Genomic DNA, 20,823 nt, shown 5'->3' with positions numbered 1-20,823 from the left:
CCTGTGAAAGGAGGCGGCTATGCTTTACCCCGACTGCATCTTCCACCGGGAGCCATTCAAAAAGCCAAGGTGAAATACTATTTTGTAGAGCCAAGCATATGCTGCAGGGCCAGAGAGACATGTCATATTAAAAAAAAAAAAAAAAAAACTATACCTGACTGGTGTATCAGACCGAAACTATTTTAAACTTGGTTATGTCTGGATATTTTAGGAGGTAGGAATGCTGCCAGATTACTTCTACTGTAGCAGACTGCTGGAGGAGACTGAGCTGTGCGTCGGTGCGGGCAGTGAGAATGGACAGAGGGAGAGCACTTACCATATCAGGTACAGACAGTCCAGTGATGTCTTTGCCAACAGGATATCAATTAAGCATCCACATTTTTTAATACGACTGTCACAAATACTAGTCTTTGCTAAAAACAGTAATAGTCCTATGTGACTGTTTTCCAGGTGTAGTTACTGAAAATCAAGCGATTCATTTCATAGTTTGCCTTGCCCAAACAATAATACATGTAGCTAATTATATGTTGTGAATGACACTAAAGTATCGCATTTAATTTAAGATCCTCCGTGTGTTGGCAGACTTTGCATTACGACGTCTGTGGATACTATGGAGGAAGTACTGAGACGCCTGACCAGCTTCCACATACAGTTTATGAAAGATTTCTCTTGAACAGAGCACATAAAAACAAACTTATGTGAAACTAATATGTATATTTTTTTTATTTCAATTTTTTCTTTCTTTCTCGAATGCTTCTGCAATTCACAAATTTGTGAATTAATTTGTATGTGCATGCACAATTGATTATGATTTGATTATGCACAAGTATGTGCATAATTAAAGAATCAAACCAGTGGCGACATATTGCTATTTTAAATATTTATTATAATAAACATGTGACTTAATTATTTTCTACATACAATCTAGTTTGATGGCCTTTGGCCAGAGGCATCCTTTGTCTTGGTACTCATTAACAGAGTAAAGCTTAACGTCTGCTTTTCAGAAAAGCAAACAACCGACGACAATCCAAAATCCAGTCAGACAGATGGATTTTCTCATGCCAAATGAGGTTAGTCATGTGCCACGGGCATATTTACAGTGGCACACAATGGACCATTTTGATTTCTGCTCTTTGAGAGCCCTGATTCATTTAAAGAATATTCTGCCACAATAAATGAGAAGTGCATTCAAATTCCATGAGTAACTATTCACATTCCCAGTATTTTTTCCATCTCATCTACCTCTCTGTAGATGATTAAGGAAGATTCCGACTGCCAGTTTGTTTGGCCATAGGTGAAGTCCAAATACAATAAGATAATTAAGACAAAAAAAAAAAAAAAAAAACATCCTCCTGTATTTCTCCATGCACACATGTAGACAGTGCAACCATCCATTCAGTCTTCTTCTCCTTAATATCATCAGTCCACCTCACTGTCGCTGTTGTGAGTCTCAGCAAAAGGACTTGAGTCTGTGTTGTTGAGGAGCTCCACAAGTAAGGAGATGAGCTTGCCATCCTGAGAGGAGTTGTTCATGGCATTGTTGGGGTTGTTGAGGTTGCGGTACAACATTGTCTGAATGGAGGTGCGTAGCTCCCACAGCAGCTCCCAGGTCTCCACTGACATCTCACAGCGCACCAGAGAGTGTCCAGGCAGTGATACCTCCACACGGTCTCCACTCACTGAGACAAAGTGAAGGGGAAGGAAACGGATAAAAGACACGAAATCTGAGTAAATACAGGAATTACAACCAATAAGAGGGTGATAATATGTAATAGTAGGTTGGTCCACTGTATGTCTGCATAGTAGGTGGTAGGTGAATTTCTAACTATATTCACTAAGTCAAACTGAACTTTTAACTGAATTTTTAACTTTCCCTCTTCTGTTGGTAGGTAGGTGGTAGGTGAATTTCTAACTGTATTCACTAAGTCAAACTGAACTTTTAACTGAATTTTTAACTTTCCCTCTTCTGTTAGGAGTGCACCTTCTTTTGAAATCTTTAAAAATTACCTAAAAAAACCCCTCTCAAAATCCACTTCTCTTCATTGTGCTATAATGAATCTTAATCACCTCATCTTCCACTGCTGTAACACGGCATATACTACACACTTTATTGTTTTTTTCCTTTTGTTACATTATTTTGTGGTTTTGGTCTTCCTTTGGTTCTTTCAATGCTGTTTTATTATTTTATTGCTATGAAATGTATGAAGTGTATTCAGATTCTTTGGTGTGATATTGCACTTTAAATAAACCTTGACTGAACAGTGGTAGCACAGCACTTAATTTCTAAAAGGTGACATTTTTAATTTCAATGTACAGCCTTCATCCAAAGCTTCCAATGTCACCTCTTCCCTTAAGCACACTGAAAAACTTTCTGCACTTGTGAATTATATTCCTATAGCTAGTATGATGTAAAACACGGTCAGCTTTATGGAGAGCAGTGGATTTCCTACCCGTCTCTGTGATGTCGCAGTCTGTGAGCAGCAGCAGGGCCAGGGGGTGGACCACTGAGGAGTCTCTGATGAACACGTTACCGTTAGACTTGACTGCACTGAAGAAGGTCAGCCAGCGACTGGGGAGCTGATCCTCTCCTCTACATCACAAAAGGAAGATGTCAAGTTCAATCACATACATCATTTGTAATTCAATAACAACATATACACTATGGGTGAATGTAGGAACACTGCAAAACCTGTTGACTGTGGAGCGGTGAAGCAGCACTGGTCCACTGAATGTGCGGTAACACAGATTGTTGGGGCGAAAGCGCCCTCCTTTGGTCACCATCCCTTTCTTCACCTAGAATAGAAACAGGCAGTTGTTGCACGGTCACAGGATATCTGAAACTGCTATTCATCTGTGTGAAGTTGCAATATATTCACACTATGTAATGTCAGTGGTCACTTGAGGATGCTGCTCAAGGTACATAGGAAATGGGTTCAACAAGCAGTGTAGATTATGACAGAAAATGACACTGAATCCACATTTTTGCCAAGATTTGGGCTTTTAAAGGCAGTGGTCTTAAACTTTTGATCAGCTGATGAACAGCCTATTTCAGTTTAATGGTCGTTTGCAATAAATTGCTTACTCATTTTTTTTTTTTTTTGTCTCACTCCCATTTCTTCTTTTTGCATTTTGAAGCTCTACTTAGAACCTTCTTAAGATCCAACAGTGCAAAATGTAAATTCTTGAAATTTCTCAACTGGTCTTAAGATTTTGAGCAGGAGTTTATTATAACTATACATTGGGTAGTTACTATGTACCTGAATGAGGTTGGGATAGAGGCCAGCCAGCAGTACAGCCTTTAGCAGCTCATCCTCGTCGCTGTGCTTGTTGTAGGGAGAGAAAGGCTGCTGGCATGCGCTGGCACGGGACACCAGCTCTGCTTCATACAGGTTCTCACTGAACTGAGAGATGAGACCTGCGACACAATGGCACAAAAACAACAATAACAGCTTAGTTAACAGGTAAAATTTAGCAGGAAACGCCTGTTGACATTTTGGATAGCAATATGAGGTACATACTGGACAATATCTACGCGAGTGTGCCTCAAACTAACCATTGATGAATCGAAGGCTGGCCCCAGACAGGGTATGTGAGTCCAAATATTCCTGTCTGTCCTGTCTGTCTCCTTCGTGCTGAACTCTCCTCCAGCCCAACACAGCCCTACTGAACACCAAGTAGTCACTGTAGCTAGAGCCACTCAGAGATTCTTTGGCCTGGACAAAGGGAAAACAGAAACACAGAATGAAAAAATAATGAAATAATAAATATTACAGCATATAATAAGCCCTTGGCATGCCATAAGGAGCCAGATATATTATCATAATGGGTGAATATAAATATATCTCACCTTGTTGACAAGTGCCCTGTTCTGCAGGCTGTTGTGGAAAGGGTCTCTGGTCAGGCAGGCGGCTATAGACAACAACGGCAGAACGCATCGGAACATGGCACCCAGAACCAGCACCTTGCCCAGCCGCGGGTCACATGACATACAGGCTACACGCTCTCCCAACGGTGTCAGGGTTTCTGTTTTGTCCAGAACACCTGCAAGGGGGAAACAGGTAATGACAGCACTGATATAAGAAGCTTAAACATATACAGAAATGCATAAGCAAATTATATAAAAATACTGACACAAGTGCTATAAACAATCATCACCATGATGCAGAGTATGTGAGGCTGTCAATCACTTACCGATGTCTTGGAGATTGCGGACCGCATCTCTCACCGCTGCACGCTCTGGGCTGTCCAACACTTGTGATAAGAAATCTACAGCCTCCACACACACACACACACACACAAAAGACATGTCACTCATCTAGGCAGATAGTGCAAAAGAAAAAAATCAAGAACAAGCACTATTAACCTCCCCTTAACCACGGCACTCTTTGTTTACCTTGCTATTTGGACTGTGGATTTTGGCCTGCACTACTAGGCTCTCCAGAGGGGTGCGCAGGATCTCAGGAATGGGGAAAGTAGTCATGGATTCCAGACGTTTCCGTGGGAACAGGTGATAGGCGTGTCCAGGCTGACATCGCCCTGCTCTTCCTCTTCGTTGTGTGACGTTGGAACGTGAGATCCACACTGTGTCCAGACACGAGACCTGGAACACGATTGAACTTTGATTATATACTTTTCCATCAAAAAATGTGGCTTCGTTTTTGCATATCTGAAATTCATCAGCATAAAACGGTATGCGCATGCATCTACTGTGCCACCAACCTTAGTCCGTGGGTCGTAATTCTGCTCCTTCTGAGTTCCCACATCCACCACGTGAACAATATCATCTATAGTGATGGAGGTCTCAGCAATGTTAGTGGCCAGGACAATCTTCCTTTGGCCCACTTGGGGGCGCTGAAAGACAGCCTGCTGGTCTGCTACTGACAAACTGGAGTGCACTGAGAGGAGAACAGAAGACAAAGGTAAAGACATTCTTGTCAGTGGGGAGAAATCTTCTTGCATGACAAAAAAGGTGGCCATCTTTCCTCTCTTACATGGCAGGATCATCTGGGAGCCTGAAGAAAAGTGGGGCTTTGCTTCAAGTTTCTCTTGAACTGCCTTGATGTCTTGCCACCCAGGGAGGAAACACAGCACTGCACCTGAAGCATGAAGAAAAATAGGTTGTACAAACATGGAGACCACCATCATCAGCACCATCAAAATTATTAACAACATCATAAATGACAACAGTGAGAGATAAAGGAAAAGTTACCAGGCTCTCCGTATCTGTCAATGTGCTCGATAGTATCAGCCACTAAATTCAGGTCTGGTGTTGCCTCATCTTTTCCCTCCTAAACCAACATACCAAAATACACAGACTCAAAGTCAAAAAAAAAAAAAATGTGCACAGAACCAAGTAAGTTGGAACCGAAGACTATGCGTCGAATGATACTGACCCGAAAACTAAGACCCAGAAACAAACCTGCTAGTCTGAAAGTCTCACCTGTCTGTCCAGCAGTTCCTCCATTGGGGGTGGAGGTGGGCGTCCCATCTCTCGCAGCACCTCTTCCAGGTACCTATCCTGGACTGGGTGCATGAACCCAGGCACCTTTACAATTGGGCAGCCACCAAAGTACTGGGCCAACCTGTCGTTGTCCCCTGTGGCGCTCATCAGCACCACACGAAGGTCAGGGTTCTCGGTAATGCAAGAGCGAAGCAGGGCCAACAGCAGGTCTGTGTTTATGTCTCTCTCATGGACCTCGTCCACCACGACATGGCTGACCCCCTTCAGGGACGGGTTCCCCTGAAGCTTCCTCAGGAGGACGCCCACTGTGAGGAACAGCAGGGCCCCTCCACTATGCTCTGGGGGACGACTCTCAAGTCTCACCTGGGTACAAAGAAGATTGCTGATTGCAAAAACACCCAAAAATTTCACAGCATCATCAACTGTTGTCAATCCCAATTAAGACTGTAGCAGACTCAGAATTTCCTCAACTGAATGATTTTCGCCTAGTCACAACAGCGATACAATTATTTGTTGTTTAATTTATTTAAGTAATTTATTTTTTAATCAGAAAATGCTTTGTCATAAGTTTCGGTTTTGATACAGAATCAGAAATACTTTATTGATCCGAGGAGAAATTGGGACACTCTACATTAATAACCAACTCAAGCATCATAAATTATAATCAAATGTAATAGTCATGCAGACATTTTTTGTGCATTTAAATGTATAAAATTCATTCAGACAGCTGCATAAAGATTTTGATTACCAGCTAGTTTGATGACTTCCTAGGGACAAAACTATCCCAAGTAATTACAGCAAATGTGTCAGTCATTTTTCTCACACCAGTTACATCTGTCTGTTGCTCACCTGGTAGCCCACAGAGTGTTTCAGAGCTGGACCCATCTCCTGGGCAACGCGATGGGCCACAGACACGGCGCTGATGCGACGAGGCTGGGTGACCAGGATGTTACAGTCCGCCCCCTCCCCTCTTGTCACGCGATCCTCCAGAAGGAAGCGGGGAATCCTGGTTGTTTTGCCACATCCTGTGTCGCCGGCGATCACAACCACCCTGGAGGACTCCACTGCTGAGACGACGTGCTGGCGGTGGGCGTCGGCGGGGAGTTCCACCCTCAGTGCAGGGGCTGCTCTCTCCCACTCCTCCTGCAGACGGACGTTGAGATGCCGGGCCTGCTGGCTGGAGAGGGGTCTGTACGGCCGGCCTGTGATGGCATCTGTCACCAAGTCCTCCTCTTCCTCCTCATCCTCCTGGTTTACCGCCTGCTGCCCTCTCTGTTCTTCCTCCTCCCACAGTTTCTGCATTTCTGTGGCCACTGGGTACTGTCATTTAAGGTTAAGGCATTAGTCTTGTGATAATATCGCATACATATAGGAAAGTTCAACAAAAATACAAAATATATTTAAAAAAGATATTTTCCAGTTTACTCATAGTGCAGTCTATCCATTTCTGTGTCATTTGGCAAGGCTTCCAGTCTGCTGCAGTTTGGATAGGGATACATGCAGACTTAAAAATAACAAGAAAACTCCAAGGCACTTTTTTAAAAGAATTAAAATGCCTTCATTAACAAGTCATGGTCATATTAGATCTGTAAATAAACTTTGACATGTTTCAGCATCAAGCCTCCGTCAGTAGCCTGGATGGGTATTTGTGGACCGAACTGTGTCTGTGTCTCCTCCCCACTGAGGGCAGATAGATACAGTTTGCCAGTGTTTTTTTTTTTTTTTTTTTTTTTTTAAGAAGAAGAAGAAATGCTGCCCTTGAGTTTTTCCATGTCAGTTTTTGATCATTTGATCATTTTGCAAAATCACAAAAAAAAAAAAAAAATTAAAAAAAAAAAAAAATCTGGATGGATAGACTGCATGAGAATTAGAGGGAAAATGTGTTTTTTTTTTTTTAATTTTAGGTGAACTGTTCCTTTAACTGCAAAGATTTATATTTCCCTCCACATCTCACACTGAGTGAGAACTGACCTGTGTGAGATACTCTCTCATGCGCTCCTCCAGGTATTCCGGGACATTCAGTGGGAAGGGCCGCCTCTCCCTCTCTCCTGACGCCTTCACCTGCTCACGGTGGTACTTGGCATGAGTCAGCGGGTTGTTGTCCTGATCCAGCAACTCCAGCTCCTGGACCACGTGACATGATAGGGATTTTAACACACCTTTAAACTCCCCATAACATAACACAAGTTACTTTAACTCTCCTGAATACGGTTTACCTTTAGGAGTAGGAGAGGTAAACAAAAATTTAGCTTTGTCAAATAAAACTATGATTTCCTGTTGGTTTACAATTTTCCCCACATTAGTCTATGTGCCATTCCAACATCCTGTTATAACAGGAAATATATAAAATCAAGGAAGTATCATATATTCATACAAGATCGTCATAATAATTTTCAGTGTTCATTCTTACCTTTAGTTTCATGCAGGCAAGAGCTGCAGCTCTCTTCTCTGCTGTCACTCTGTTGCCAGCCGTGCCTGTGAACGTCATCCTCTCTGGCCAGTGGAGCGTCAGTTCACACTTCTTTAGCTTCCCTCCCATTGTTCTGAACTGTATTAGCTCCTGTAAAAGCAGAGGACGGGGTCAAAAAGGCAACTAGATGAGAATACAGGCTCAGCTGAGAGAAATTAGGCGTCATAGTGTGAGGGACAAGAGCTACTGACCCTGATTCTGTTGGTGGATGTGGCCACCTGGACCACCCTGGTCAGGAGAGATTTAGGCTGTGGAAACTGGGAAAGAGCTTCAGTGACTTTGGAGGTGTCTTCTAATTCAGCCGGGGATACATTTTGTTCATGTCCTTTAGCTCTCGGCATGTGCACATTATTGGTCCAGGCGCTATCCTCAGCATCATACAAAGGTGACAGGTGCGCTCCTCTCCCACGACCGGCTCTCTTCTTAGGCATCTGATTGTTTGGACCAATAACACCAAGCTCCTATGCACAAAGAGATATCGGGAAAGCAAATGACTATGATGTAGGATTTTTACTTTTTTTGGTGGAGTGGTGTGAGCAGTCAGAAGTCACTGGAGCTCACCTTCAGCTTGAGACAAGCGGCGGCGGCAGCAAATCTTTCGGCATCACTCCTTTTAGAGGCATATCCCTCCATTTCGAACTTGCTGGGCCACAGGACGGTGACAGTGGCTCTCTGTTGACAAAAAGCAGAGCGGCTTACATTCAAACATCAAGAAAGACACAAAATCAGACAGGACATGCTAAATAAGAGGGTCCTAGTCTTTAGTCCACTGCTGACCTTGAGCCCTGCCTCCTCTGTGCAGTTGTACTGGACCAACTGGGACATGTCGTTCACTCCCAGTGACCGGGAGATGGTGTTATTCAACAGGCTCTTGGGTTCAGGGAACTCCTTCAGAAGATCTCTGCGACCTAGAAAATAAACAACAAAATGTCACGACGAGTGGATTCATATTTTAAAACTCCTTCGTCCTTCACGGCAAACGGCATTACAGTAAAGATAAAACCCAAGAACACAGGCAGAAATGACACATTTTGTCCTTGAGGCTGCACATTCACAGCTACATGTCGCCTGTTTGGCCTCACCTCGCTCAGGCCGGGATGACGACGCTCCCTGTTCCTGGAAGTTTCTAGCTTTTGTCTTGTAGTTCCGCACATGTTTGCTCCAGTTTGGTCCAATTTTACTCCCGGCATCAACACATTTCCCAAGGTTGCACAAGGCTCTCAGCCGCACGAGTAAAACACCGGGTAGCGCCATCTTTAAACTACAAATTTCTTCTAGTGCGCACCCGCTCTCTTCCTTGGTAACAGCGCCTGCTTGGCACTAGAGCGCCACCTGTCTGCCTGGAGTATGTCACTCTATATTTAACTGGGCATGCAGTAAAAAACAAAAACAAAACTCAGACAAGAAAAGTAACAGAGTAATTAAAATATGGAGTGTGATTTTCTTCGCATTTCAAATAAGAGCATAGCATTTTATCATTAAGGTGCCACAATAGTCTTATACAAATATGGCACTGTATGATTTCCAGCCATTATCTGACTCTTTCTTGGTACACAGTGCTCTCGCCACCTGGAGAATGGGAGGAAAGATCCCAGGCAGTGTCTGCTGTTGCTGCCCATAAATAGCTGTGCAAGGTAATCCAATTCATTCAGGTGAATAAAAGATGGAACGGGCACTTGTCCTCCTCCTGGCAGTCACAACTGGTGAGTAAAGATAAAACACATTCTGCTCAGTGTTTGGAATTACAGACTGAGGCAATCTGACATTTATGCTTTGGGTATTGAAAATGACCTTGTCCTGACCTGGGTGTTTTGAGCAACCCGTAACTTTATATTTCTGTATTTCAGTGTCTGGCTGTGGTGTGCCCAGCCACCAGCCGAGCACCGGCCGTGTGGTGGACGGGGAAGAAGCCCGTCCCTACAGCTGGCCATGGCAGGTAGGTCAAACCCATCTCTGGATATGCATGTGGCTATATATTTTTTTTGTTTACAGAATCCCCAGTGTACTAAGACTGAGCTCCAAGAAAGCAGAGCCCAAGAAATCCATAAATAGTGAGCAGGCTGGCAGCCGTGGCTTAGCAATCAGTAGTCATGTAATTAAAAGGTCACAGCCTTTTGAACTTTGTGCACGCCATGCGACACCACAGTGACCCACAGCAATTAAATGATGTTTAGAATTTAAAAATAAAGCAAAAATAATAATAAAAATACACAATTAACAAATGTATTTGGAAAAAAAATTAAAACAACCTCAAAATTCTGTAGGTGTCAATGGGAAATCACATGTGCTGATATGAAAATGAGTTACAAAGAAAAATAATTGTGAGCAATTTTGGATTAGCAGTGGCAGTTAAACTTTTTAAAAAGGAATTCAATGTTCTTTTTTCAATAGTAGATACTGATCATCTTGTCCTTCTCGGGGACTAAGTACCACATTGTCCCACTGGCCCGTAGTAACTTATACTATTCACAACTGGCTTGGTTCTCTACCTGTTTGAAAATACATGGTTATGCTATCACATATATGAGAAAAAAATAGATGACTAACCTGGTATAACACAAATTAATTCCTCTTACTTAGCCTGCAAATGATCTGTGAAATGAATTTGCTTTTCATTTACTCTCCTTAGGTCTCCTTGGAGTCTTTCTTCCCTACTTGTGGAGGAACTCTCATCGCTCCTGACTGGGTCTTAACTGCTGCACACTGCATCACGTGAGCAAATGTCAAGTTATGATGTTTAGGCCACATCTTTGAGAAACTGTTGCCTGGAAGATAAAACTCTTTAAATCAGAGAGAATTAACCGTAGCATGGCAGTCTCCTGAATTTAAGAAAGTTGGTTAATTTTTCAGTGGTCACCTAATATTGTCAAATAAACCAGAATTACAAGCTGCCAGAGCAATGGAAGATTGTGAATCTACTGCAAAACAGCAAAACCTAAACGAAATCAGCAGGTAGAGTCATAACAGGCTATTGCATTCTTTTCATATGTGTTTGATTTGTGTTATTATTTTTTAAAAATCCAGGTTTCATACGTATCGGGTGGTTCTTGCTGAGCATGACATGAACAAAGAGGAGGGACCTGAGCAGTCCATTATGGTGGAAAAGATGTTTCTCCATCCAAAATGGAACGACAACTGTGTCTCTTGTGGGTAGGCTACCTTTTTTTTTCTGGACATAATAAAGATCTGGTTGCCATGAGTGGTGGGTAAGACTGGAAGAAAGAAAAAAAAGAGTTGAGAAACAAATAGTTCACCAAGAGATAATGTAAATACGTCCTTGAACAAAGTGCTTGTGCTGATAATTTCTGTGGGCGAGCAGCTGAGTAAATACAAGTTTTGTGAATACATTATAGACACGGTATTCACTCTACAGAGAAGGTATAGAAACTTGCTAACAGAATATGTCCATTTAAAAAAATTCTCATTTCTCGGTGTCTTTATCATGTTGTATTTAGGAATGACATTGCCCTTCTTAAGCTGGAGAGGAGTGCAGTTATCAATGACAAGGTCCAGCTGGCATGCCTACCACAGCATGGCGCCGCTCTCGCCCACAACGAGCCCTGCTACGTCACCGGCTGGGGGCGACTCTACTGTAAGAGCTCCTGCCAAATCTACTGACACCACACTCTACATTGGGTGTACAAAAAGTGCAAAACCGTGTTAAATGACAGTGTTGTGATTACAGTCTCGTTCATTGTCTTGAAACCTGTGAGGATGTGTGCTATTTATTTATTATTACAAGGATCTGAGAATGAATGTCGTCCTCTCTCAGCTGGTGGGCCCCAGGCAACCAAGCTACAGCAGGCTCTACTTCCTGTGGTGGAGCACAGCATCTGTGCTCAGAGCGACTGGTGGGGCAGCTCAGTGAAGACAACCATGGTTTGTGCAGGAGGAGAGAGCAAGTCAGCGTGCCATGTGAGCAACATCCTCATAACATGTCAAACAACTGGTGTCATGGAGTATCTTGATGCTCTATAAGACCAATTTTGCCTGCTATTTGTGTAAAGCAAATGTATGTTACTTTTCAAAACTGCTGTAAATAACATTTATTTTCTTCTTCCAGGGTGACTCTGGAGGTCCTCTCAACTGTAAAGGCAGAGATGGAAAATGGTACATCCAAGGTGTTACTAGTTTTGTGAATGGACGTGGCTGTAACACCCCCCAGAAGCCCACAGTCTTTACCCGTGTGGCCGCTTTCATCCCCTGGATCACTGAGGTGAGGGAAGCCCCTAAGCTTAGGTACTTTACATGCAACCTTATAGTGTGTTTCTGGACTCGTCAAAGGCACAGTAAGTATTTTCTAAAGCTAACTTTATTTTATTTCTTTGCAGACAATGGCCCAGAACTGAAGAGGGTTCCAATATGCTGGGATTATGCAATAAAAAGGATTCCTCTAAATCTGTTATCTTGATCTTGTATTTCATCAAAATGAAAAACATACAAAATCATAACAAATAATCTCATAGAAAAGATCAACTATTTACAATAGGACACAGTACACAAATCTTAACATATAATTAGCATTGTAAACATTTAAATGCTGATCAGGCACACTAGGTGTACTGTAATGTCACAAGTGCTGAGAAGATTCTGGCTTTATTTATTTAATATGTTTAGAATGAAATCCCTTTATTTTATTGTCAAATTATGAGCTCATTTGAAGCTATACATGAAACTGAATATTATTTGCAGCCTTTTTTTGTACACTCTGAAAACAACGGGCTAAAATGCAATTGTAGATTACTATGAAGATTATTATCCATTACTGACAGCTGTTTTTGAATAATTGATGTGTACATACATAACTGATAGAGTCAAAGCAATTCTGGCTTGAGATGTGGCATAACTTTTTTCTAACTTTGAAAATGAACAACCAAAGATGTTAGACATCTTCACCATGAGGCTGAACGATCTCCAAACCAATGAAATCCCACTATGGGACACTCTACAACTGTGCCTTTATTCAGCAGCCTTGATTTACCTCATATATTTTGCTGTGTAAGCACTGTAAGTACTCATGGGTCTGAGGGTGTCCAGGTGAAAAAGTCTATTTCTCGCAGCTCCTCAGGTAAGTATTCCTGCTCTACAGGAGAGCTGAAGGCTGGGTTATATTTGTAGCCTTTAGCGTAGCCCAGTTGTTTCATTAACTTGGTGGGGGCATTGCGGAGGTGCAGGGGGACAGGAGGCAGGGGGCCTTTGTGGTTCCTCAGACAGGCCTTCACATTAGCGTAGGCCTGGTAGACGTCCACAGACTTGGGCGCCCGTGCCAGATACACAACACACTGAGCCAGGATCACCTGTTGAGTAAAGGATGAGTAGAGGAGGGGTGCATTAGTCTAACAATGTTATGTTATCTCTGTCAGAAAGTTTAGGAAATAAAGCTCATTACTGGTCCAGGTGTTATCACTGACTGGTCAGTTTACCTCACATTCAGGCATCCCAATGAAGTGACAGGCCTGGAAGGCAGACACAGCCTGAGGAAGGGCGGAGGGATCTGCCAAACCTAGCCAAGAGACACATGACATCCGGTCACACTGAAGAAAATAAAAGAAACGTGTATCTGTCTCGTGTCTCTGTTCTCCCTCTGCTGATCTGTTATGTCTGGTCAAACAGCTGCACAGGGCCAAAGTTAGTTTTCCCAGGGGTGATACAGAAGCTGCTGCTTCATGTTTGTTTACATTATATTTAGAAAGATGATAATTAGAAATTGGCCTGTCAGCAACAGTTGGAGGTTTTCAATTTCACCTAACTTTTTAAAAACAGAATGATCTCTCTCACAACATTAGCAGAGTGTGCAGTAATGAGAAACCTGAAACATCATGTCAGGGATACTATGGATTTGCCTCAAACACCAGTGAATGTGCCGCTGCAGATCCTGGCTGTGAACACGATATCTTCTATAGCTCACCTTTTATTTATATCTTTTCAAATTTCCCATGCAGATTCATGACAGCTAGAGGAACAACCCTGTCCCACGTCCAAAAATAACAACTCTGGCCCCACCATCAGGCTAAACTTTAAATTTGTGAAATCTTTTCAAGCCTGCTCTGCAGGGACATTATCACAAGGTGTCACTGAGGCTGCAGGTCATTTTGAGGATACACCCTGCTGTCATTCACCGAGGGCACATGTCTATTTACAATAATGTAATTCATCATTTACACTGACAAGCTGAAATTATTACTGAAAAAGCATAATGCTATATGTAGTTTGACATACCCACATCCTCACTGGCAAAGCGGACCAGCCTGCGAGCCACATACAGGGGGTCTTCACCGCCCTCGAGCATGCGGCCCAGCCAGTAGAGAGAGGCATTTTCATGGGAGCCCCTCATAGACTTGTGCAACGCTGAGATACAGTTGTAGTGCTCCTCACCTTTGTGTAACATACACAGACACAAACAGTGGGTGAGACAACAAAAAGAGGATGTGTCACTCTTCATGCGGTAACTCTTATTCATAGTTACAGCTCCTCTCCATGATCTCCAGATGTGTCACAACAGAGATGATGATGATAATCAACAAGTCAACACTATGAAATGCTGCAAAAATACAAAGGAATAAAACAACTAGGCTAACAGGAACATATTACCATATCAGTATAATGGATGGTGTATAGTTTAATGCTGTAATCTTTCAGAGGTCCTCAGAAGGACTCATCAAAATCTTCAACCTAAACATCAACAGTGTCAGAAAATGACAACTGTTATGAGATTGATAAATGATATAATGACTTGTAATGCTGGTTGCATTAAGGTCTTTAGTCAGGCTGAGGGGACATTTCATCACCCTGTGAAGCAGGGAACAGTAAATCTGGACCTTTGGGACAGCTGAGTGTTACATAATAGGACAGCATGAAGGACTGTTATGGTCTTTGATGGAATGAGGAGTAATCCATGAGGAGGTGTGCATTTGGCTGAAGTGGTGGGACTAATGTGTTTAGGGCACTCCATCCTCACCATCCAAAACGCAGAAATACTTGGTGCTCTTACTGGCACAGAACGTACACTGGCAAACACTCAAAAGGCATCTTAACAAATCAAGTGGGGAATCTGCGCTGGTGCTTTAAAGGTGCTCGGGTGGATGGTATGCATAACTGGGGGCTGTGTTAACTTTAAAAACAGCCGCTGTTAAAAACAAAGAGCTTTTGTTGTTCTGTGTTGATGTATGTTAGAGGATATGAAAGAAAGAAAGAAAGAAAATACGAATTCCCATACTGACACAACCAGTGCTACAATTACCAAACTATCGCCTGTCATGCATCAACCTAGAGCTTGTTCATGCTTGTATAACTTCTATCGTGCTGCCTGGTGTACGAGTTCATACTCTATTTCCTGTTTGCTGGTCTCTGCACTGCCAAAATAGTGATTACTTTAAGCAGTGCACACTGCAAAAGGCATTATACTTAAATGAACAAACACACAATATGTGGTTCTTACAGAGGTGCTCCTGCATTTCTAATGAACAGTGAGCATGCCTTTAATCATATCCAGATTAAATGGATAGCTGTCTTATCTTCTTTTATCATCTATGTATTTCATATGTAAGTTATTTAAAAAGTTATGTGAGGTGAACATACTTATGGGAATTGTTATAATCAAGTCTGAGAATGTATGTTTGTACTGTGGATTTGTCTCAATGTATTTATGTACAAAAATAAATGTGTGGACAGGTGATTTGTAAATAGTTTGACAAAACTGGTGATGATGGTCCAATACCTTCCTTTCTCTGATGGATATTTCTAGCTTCAGCAGATAGGAACAGTATGTTTATACTATTAGAAAAAAAACACAAAAAGGATGATGTGACATTCACGCAGCAAAAACTCACAACTCTCTGTAAGATGTCTGACTCAACAAATACTACACTGTAAACATTAGCAGTTCATGTGTGTTTTGATTACAGTTCTTGGCGTTCCTCAGACAATTAATGAATAACCACGTTTTCAGAGTATTCATCTGGCAACTTGTAAAGGGTTAAGAGTCAAAACAGACATCAAGTCCAATAACTAGGAACTGCATTTCAAAGCAAGAAAAGCTAGTGTCTCCATTAGGGGTAAATGAATAAACATGTCATGTCGCGTGAACATACAGGAAATGATACTCGGGACAATATTGATTTACAAAGCAACATAGTGACATCAACAGAATATCAGTAATGCTGAGCAGACTTACTGTAAAAGGAGGGTGCACTGAAAGACTATATATGTTTTAGGACCATCGTGTTCCTTGGCAAGTAAAGTTAAATGGAGATCACAGACACAGCTGAAATTCAGCCCACTGACACAAACACCTGTGAATCACAGCATAAATATTCAATCTGTCTACTTCCCCCATCTGTTATGTGAGACAGCTACAGAATCTGAACAAAACAACTCAATACTAATTAACACAAAACTTATCATTTCTTGTGCACTGGGTCTCGTCTAAATGGCAGAGACGAGCATCAAGTGCAGCCTAAAATAATGTAATAATGTGATAATCTTTTGATCTCTGCGGAAGATAAATTCTGTCTTTACTTGTACATTTGGGTGTACCTGCTTTATCATAGAGGATATAGGACCTCTGCAGACCCTCCTTGACATGCTCCTCCTGCACCAGTATGTCCTGAGGTGAACCGTCCTGCGCTGACAGGCTGGACTGGGCCAGTCCCACCCGAGCTTGAACCGCCAGCTGGAGCCCGTTGAGTCCTGCCCTGGCATCACCATCACACAGGTGGGCGATGGTGTCCAGAGCTTTCTGTTCAATGTAAACCTTTGGCCTAGAGATAAGAGATAGAACCAGGAACAGTGCTTTTTTTTTTTTTTTTTTTTTTTTTTTTTTTTTTACTAGAGCTGCAAATAACAATTATTTTCATTAATTTATTAATCTGTCGATTTTGTTCGAAATTAATTAATTAGTTGTTTGGTCCATAAAATGATCGAAGATGTTGGTCGTAATTTCCCACAGCCCAAGGTGTCATCCTCAAATTTCTTGTTTTGTACCAACCAACAGTCCACAACCCCAAGATATTTAGTTTACTGTCATAGAGAACTACATTTTTTGTAGGAAAGCAACAGACAATGAACAACGCTTATATATATTGCTTAGGCTTTATCCCATTACTGCTCATACAATCATGAAAAAAAAGAAAAAGATAGGGGAAAAAAAACTATGGAACTAGATCACTATTAGTCTTGGAAAAGTTATAGAGATTTGAATAAAGAAGCCTTAACTCTGTTAAATATTAACTGACCAATTAAAAAAACAAACAAACTTTGTGGTATTTTAGGACTTGTGTTGTGCATTTTCATACATCAGTTTGTCTCAGTCAGGTGAGAAAAGTTGAAAACAATTCATTTTATCTCCACATTTTTGGTCAAACCAATTTCAAATTGTCTTGTATCATGTTGGACTGGAATTAAAAAAATATACACTATTTTAAATTCAAATATAGACTGGCTTTCACAACATACAGTACAGGCCAAAAGTTTGGACACACCTTCTCATTCAATGCGTTTTCTTTATTTTCATGACTATTTACATTGTAGATTCTCACTGAAGGAATCAAAACTATGAATGAACACATGTGGAGATATGTACTTAACAAAAAAAGGTGAAACAACTGAAAACATGTTTTATATTCTATTTATTTATTTATTTATTTGTTTAGAGAGGACAATGCACATTGATTAACATTACTGTAAATGCGCCAGTGTTAGCCAGAGGCTAGTTTATAACCGCAGTCCTCCGGCATGATGTTAAAGAACCATTAAATTTCTTTAACATAGCCACCCTTTGCTCTGATTACTGCTTTGCACACTCTTGGCATTCTCTCGATGAGCTTCAAGAGGTAGTCACCTGAAATGGTTTTCACTTCACAGGTGTGCCTTATCAGGGTTAATTAGTGGAATTTCTTGCTTTATCAATGGGGTTGGGACCATCAGTTGTGTTGTGCAGAAGTCAGGTTACTACACAGCCGACAGCCCTATTGGACAACTGTTAAAATTCATGTTATGGCAAGAACCAATCAGCTAACTAAAGAAAAACAAGTGGCCATCATTACTTTAAGAAATGAAGGTCAGTCAGTCCGGAAAATTGCAAAAACTTTAAATGTGTCCCCAAGTGGAGTCGCAAAAACCATCAAGCGCTACAAGCGCTGCAAAGCAGTAATCAGAGCAAAGGGTGGCTATTTTGAAGAAACAAGAATATAAAACATGTTTTCAGTTATTTCACCTTTTTTTGTTAAGTACATAACTCCACATGTGTTCATTCATAGTTTTGATTCCTTCAGTGAGAATCTACAATGTAAATAGTCGTGAAAATAAAGAAAACACATTGAATGAGAAGGTGTGCCCAAAACTTTTGGCCTGTACTGTATATAGTGTTAATAATTTTCAATAATTAAGCTAAAATTCATGGAGAAGTCATGGAAAAGTCATTTGTATGGACCGTGTAAATCACAACTCTGAATTTTAACTTCTCATTTAGAAGCAGTGTTACAATACGGATGCTGCAGCCTTACCATATTATACCTAATAGAGGGGTTTAATTCTGGGCTGCCAGCTGAGATGAACACTTGGTACCAGCGATCCAGCAGGGACAACTGAGAAATACTGATGAAACCCCTTCAACTATCTTTGCCAGCACCCCGATGCTTCATCCCCATTTCAGACCACCTCTGCTGACAGGCCCCCTGGAGGGTGCCACTGTTTTTAGCTCTTCATGTATGGTGACAAACACTAGACCCATGGGAGGCTCTCTACCATTACGCACAAGCAGCAGCATCAGGGTCCACAGCTCTTGCCTTAATACTAGCACTTCAACACAACATCCTGCCTCCTCTGATCAGCTCTGTCCTACAGGATGCTCTTTAAGCTGCACGTTTGGACCTGATTCGATACTGCACACACCAGTATGAAGACTTGGTGGTGTGCAACATCTCTATTTAAAAAAAAAAAAAAAAGCGGATAAATGGTATTTTTAGATACGTCTACACTATAAATCAGTAGACAAATATGGTGTGGGGTTTATGTTCAACAAACATTTATGTTTACACCGAAGGCATTTTAACGGTTAGTTGACACCACATGCTGTATTACATGATACCAACGACTCAGCAGGATGACCGCAGGCTTTTGAAAACTGTGAGTGACTGCTGGCAGTCGGGGTCATGAAAAGAGAGCAGAAGCACCAACAGAGGGGATGCCTCACTACTCAAGTTGGACTCTACCAGGTGTGAACTTGCAGCTGACGTTTCTGAGTCCTCCCGAGACATTCTCCGTCAGGCTTGTGTGACTCAAGAAGCGTGTAATTAGGTAGCGGCAGGACAGGATGTTCGGGGAAGTGCATATTTTGCCGACACAGTCTGATATGACCCTTTCACTTCTAAAAACTTTATTTTTTAAAAATTCTGTAAGTAAGGTAGAGACGCAAAATTACCACTGCATTAAACACCTCATGCTTTTCTATTTGAAGAAATGACAACTTCTATTTTGGTGTAGAGTTAGCTAAAGCAACCTTTAAGTAGAAAATCAAAACTCACTCATTCACCGTGAAGCCATTCCATGCTTCAGCATTCACGCCCAGACAAGATTTCAGAGCATCCCTATTCCCAAACAACACTAATTACATCAAACTCAAACATCTCCTTGAATCTCACCATCAGCCACCATAAAAGAGGACGTCAGTTATTTAAGCAGAGTTTCCATCTGCTGTCAGCAGTTGACTGCTCTCTCACTTTGGCAGAAGGTGTTTGCTTCTCACATGCCAAACCTCTTCCTTGTCAACATATCTATAGCAGAGTAAGAGCCAGAGGGGAAAGGCTGTGGTTTTCACAAGTGCAAGTGCTGTCTACCTACAGTGAACCTGAGCTGCTCATATATAACCCAACAGGACCCTTTAAAGGAGGCACCTCCAACCAATCCGAGGCCGAGGATGTTGAGATGTGAAGACACTTGCAATCTTGTGGAATCCTGATACGATCTGTGATACCAATGGGTGGGTTGTCAGAGGAAAGAGCACTTACTCGTGTTCATCTGATTGGTCTTGCTCCTTGGGATTGGTTGAATCCTGTCCCAGCACCTTGATCCCCAGTGAGGCCAGAGCCCTGTGCAGGATCAAGCTCATTGCCTCCACGGAGAGTTTCTCCAGAACCAGCACCCGGCACCGGCTCAGCAGGGCAGCGTTCACCTGGAAGGACGGATTCTCTGTGGTCGCCCCGATCAGAGTTATTGTCCCGCACTCCACGTGAGGAAGGAAGGTGTCCTGCGCAAACAAACACACGTATATATACAAATGGTGAGAGGGAGAGCGGGGCGAGAGACCACAAGAAATATGGGAGCAAAAGAGGTTAAAACACTGACCATCTCTGAAGTGACTAACTATCAAGGGTAAGTCTTTGTTCTAAAAATATCATTATGCTTCCACTGCTTGTGTACATGCCCTCCAACATTATATACTGTAACTCAAAGACTAACAATGCTTGCCTGGATATGTTATGACTTTTAATGCTTGAATCTTATCATGTCATTTTGTGAGGACCCAGAGTGGTCCTGCCTGTTAGCTGATACAGAAATTAGTGACACTAAATGCAAAATGTCTACAAATATCCTAATGTGAAATAACAGTGGGTCCCTATTTAAAGTGTCATGACTGAACAACACTGACTGTAGTTTTTGGTTCTTTTGAGGCAATTCCAAACTTTTAAGGGCATAAAAATGATCAAAATCATTTTTACACTTTTCAGACCTGTGGCAGAAACTTGATTATGCTTTTGAACAATACTTTTCTTACCCTTCTACAATTACTTTGTCTGTGTCTGTCTTAAAATCAATATATATATATATATATATGTGCCTTGCTATCCTAAAGAAAGAGTGGTAAAACTGGCCTGCACCTATATTACATTATTAA

General features: G+C 41.8%; 4 protein-coding genes across 4 annotated transcripts in view; 2 read left to right on the top strand and 2 right to left on the bottom strand.

Moving 5' to 3' along the window:
• Positions 1-673, top strand: part of LOC115375278 (alanine aminotransferase 2) — a 3,344-nt gene extending 2,671 nt beyond the window's left edge. The window contains exons 9-11 of the mRNA XM_030074690.1: positions 1-69; positions 212-324; positions 583-673. The exon at positions 1-69 is cut by the window's left edge and continues 87 nt beyond it. Of these exons, the coding sequence (XP_029930550.1) occupies positions 1-69; positions 212-324; positions 583-673 (273 nt within the window). The remainder of the gene's footprint in view (positions 70-211; positions 325-582) is intronic.
• Positions 674-869: 196 nt separating this feature from the next.
• Positions 870-9,216, bottom strand: dhx30 (DEAH (Asp-Glu-Ala-His) box helicase 30). The gene is made up of 19 exons (XM_030074255.1): positions 9,014-9,216; positions 8,709-8,839; positions 8,493-8,603; positions 8,123-8,392; positions 7,872-8,021; positions 7,433-7,585; positions 6,311-6,781; positions 5,441-5,824; positions 5,210-5,288; positions 4,992-5,096; positions 4,720-4,895; positions 4,394-4,600; positions 4,192-4,273; positions 3,848-4,041; positions 3,554-3,713; positions 3,258-3,415; positions 2,690-2,793; positions 2,451-2,590; positions 870-1,679 (listed from the first exon to the last, which is right to left on the bottom strand). Exons 1-19 carry the CDS (start codon positions 9,183-9,185, stop codon positions 1,420-1,422), a joined length of 3,507 nt encoding a protein of 1,168 aa, XP_029930115.1. The 5' UTR covers positions 9,186-9,216; the 3' UTR covers positions 870-1,419.
• Positions 9,217-9,594: 378 nt separating this feature from the next.
• LOC115375021 (chymotrypsin-like elastase family member 3B) lies at positions 9,595-12,280 on the top strand. The gene is made up of 8 exons (XM_030074261.1): positions 9,595-9,634; positions 9,779-9,867; positions 10,561-10,643; positions 10,956-11,081; positions 11,387-11,523; positions 11,704-11,846; positions 11,995-12,147; positions 12,263-12,280. Exons 1-8 carry the CDS (start codon positions 9,595-9,597, stop codon positions 12,278-12,280), a joined length of 789 nt encoding a protein of 262 aa, XP_029930121.1.
• Positions 12,220-20,823, bottom strand: part of wrnip1 (WRN helicase interacting protein 1) — a 12,229-nt gene continuing 3,625 nt past the window's right edge. The window contains exons 3-7 of the mRNA XM_030074260.1: positions 19,937-20,175; positions 16,467-16,690; positions 14,151-14,306; positions 13,355-13,434; positions 12,220-13,228 (exon numbers count right to left, since the gene is read on the bottom strand). Coding sequence (XP_029930120.1) covers positions 12,947-13,228; positions 13,355-13,434; positions 14,151-14,306; positions 16,467-16,690; positions 19,937-20,175 — 981 coding nt within the window. The 3' untranslated portion in view covers positions 12,220-12,946. The remainder of the gene's footprint in view (positions 13,229-13,354; positions 13,435-14,150; positions 14,307-16,466; positions 16,691-19,936; positions 20,176-20,823) is intronic.

The sequence above is a fragment of the Myripristis murdjan genome, chromosome 17 (genome assembly GCF_902150065.1).
Source record: "Myripristis murdjan chromosome 17, fMyrMur1.1, whole genome shotgun sequence".
In the NCBI taxonomy this organism is placed as follows: domain Eukaryota; kingdom Metazoa; phylum Chordata; class Actinopteri; order Holocentriformes; family Holocentridae; genus Myripristis; species Myripristis murdjan.
Note: the sequence above shows the minus strand (reverse complement) of the source record. Positions and strands in the feature narration are given on the sequence as shown.

Bases quoted from the DNA above. Each gene is read 5' to 3' on its own strand.
- dhx30 (XM_030074255.1), bottom strand. From the start codon at position 9,185: ATGGCGCTACCCGGTGTTTTACTCGTGCGGCTGAGAGCCTTGTGCAAC. The intron at 8,393-8,492 runs GTGAGCTCCAGT...CTTTGTGCATAG, and splicing joins CCGCTTGTCTCAAGCTGAAG to GAGCTTGGTGTTATTGGTCC. The intron at 8,022-8,122 runs GTCAGTAGCTCT...CTGCTTTTACAG, and splicing joins CATCCACCAACAGAATCAGG to GAGCTAATACAGTTCAGAAC.
- LOC115375021 (XM_030074261.1), top strand. From the start codon at position 9,595: ATGGAACGGGCACTTGTCCTCCTCCTGGCAGTCACAACTG. The intron at 11,524-11,703 runs GTAAGAGCTCCT...GTCCTCTCTCAG, and splicing joins CGGCTGGGGGCGACTCTACT to CTGGTGGGCCCCAGGCAACC. The intron at 11,847-11,994 runs GTGAGCAACATC...TTCTTCTTCCAG, and splicing joins AGAGCAAGTCAGCGTGCCAT to GGTGACTCTGGAGGTCCTCT.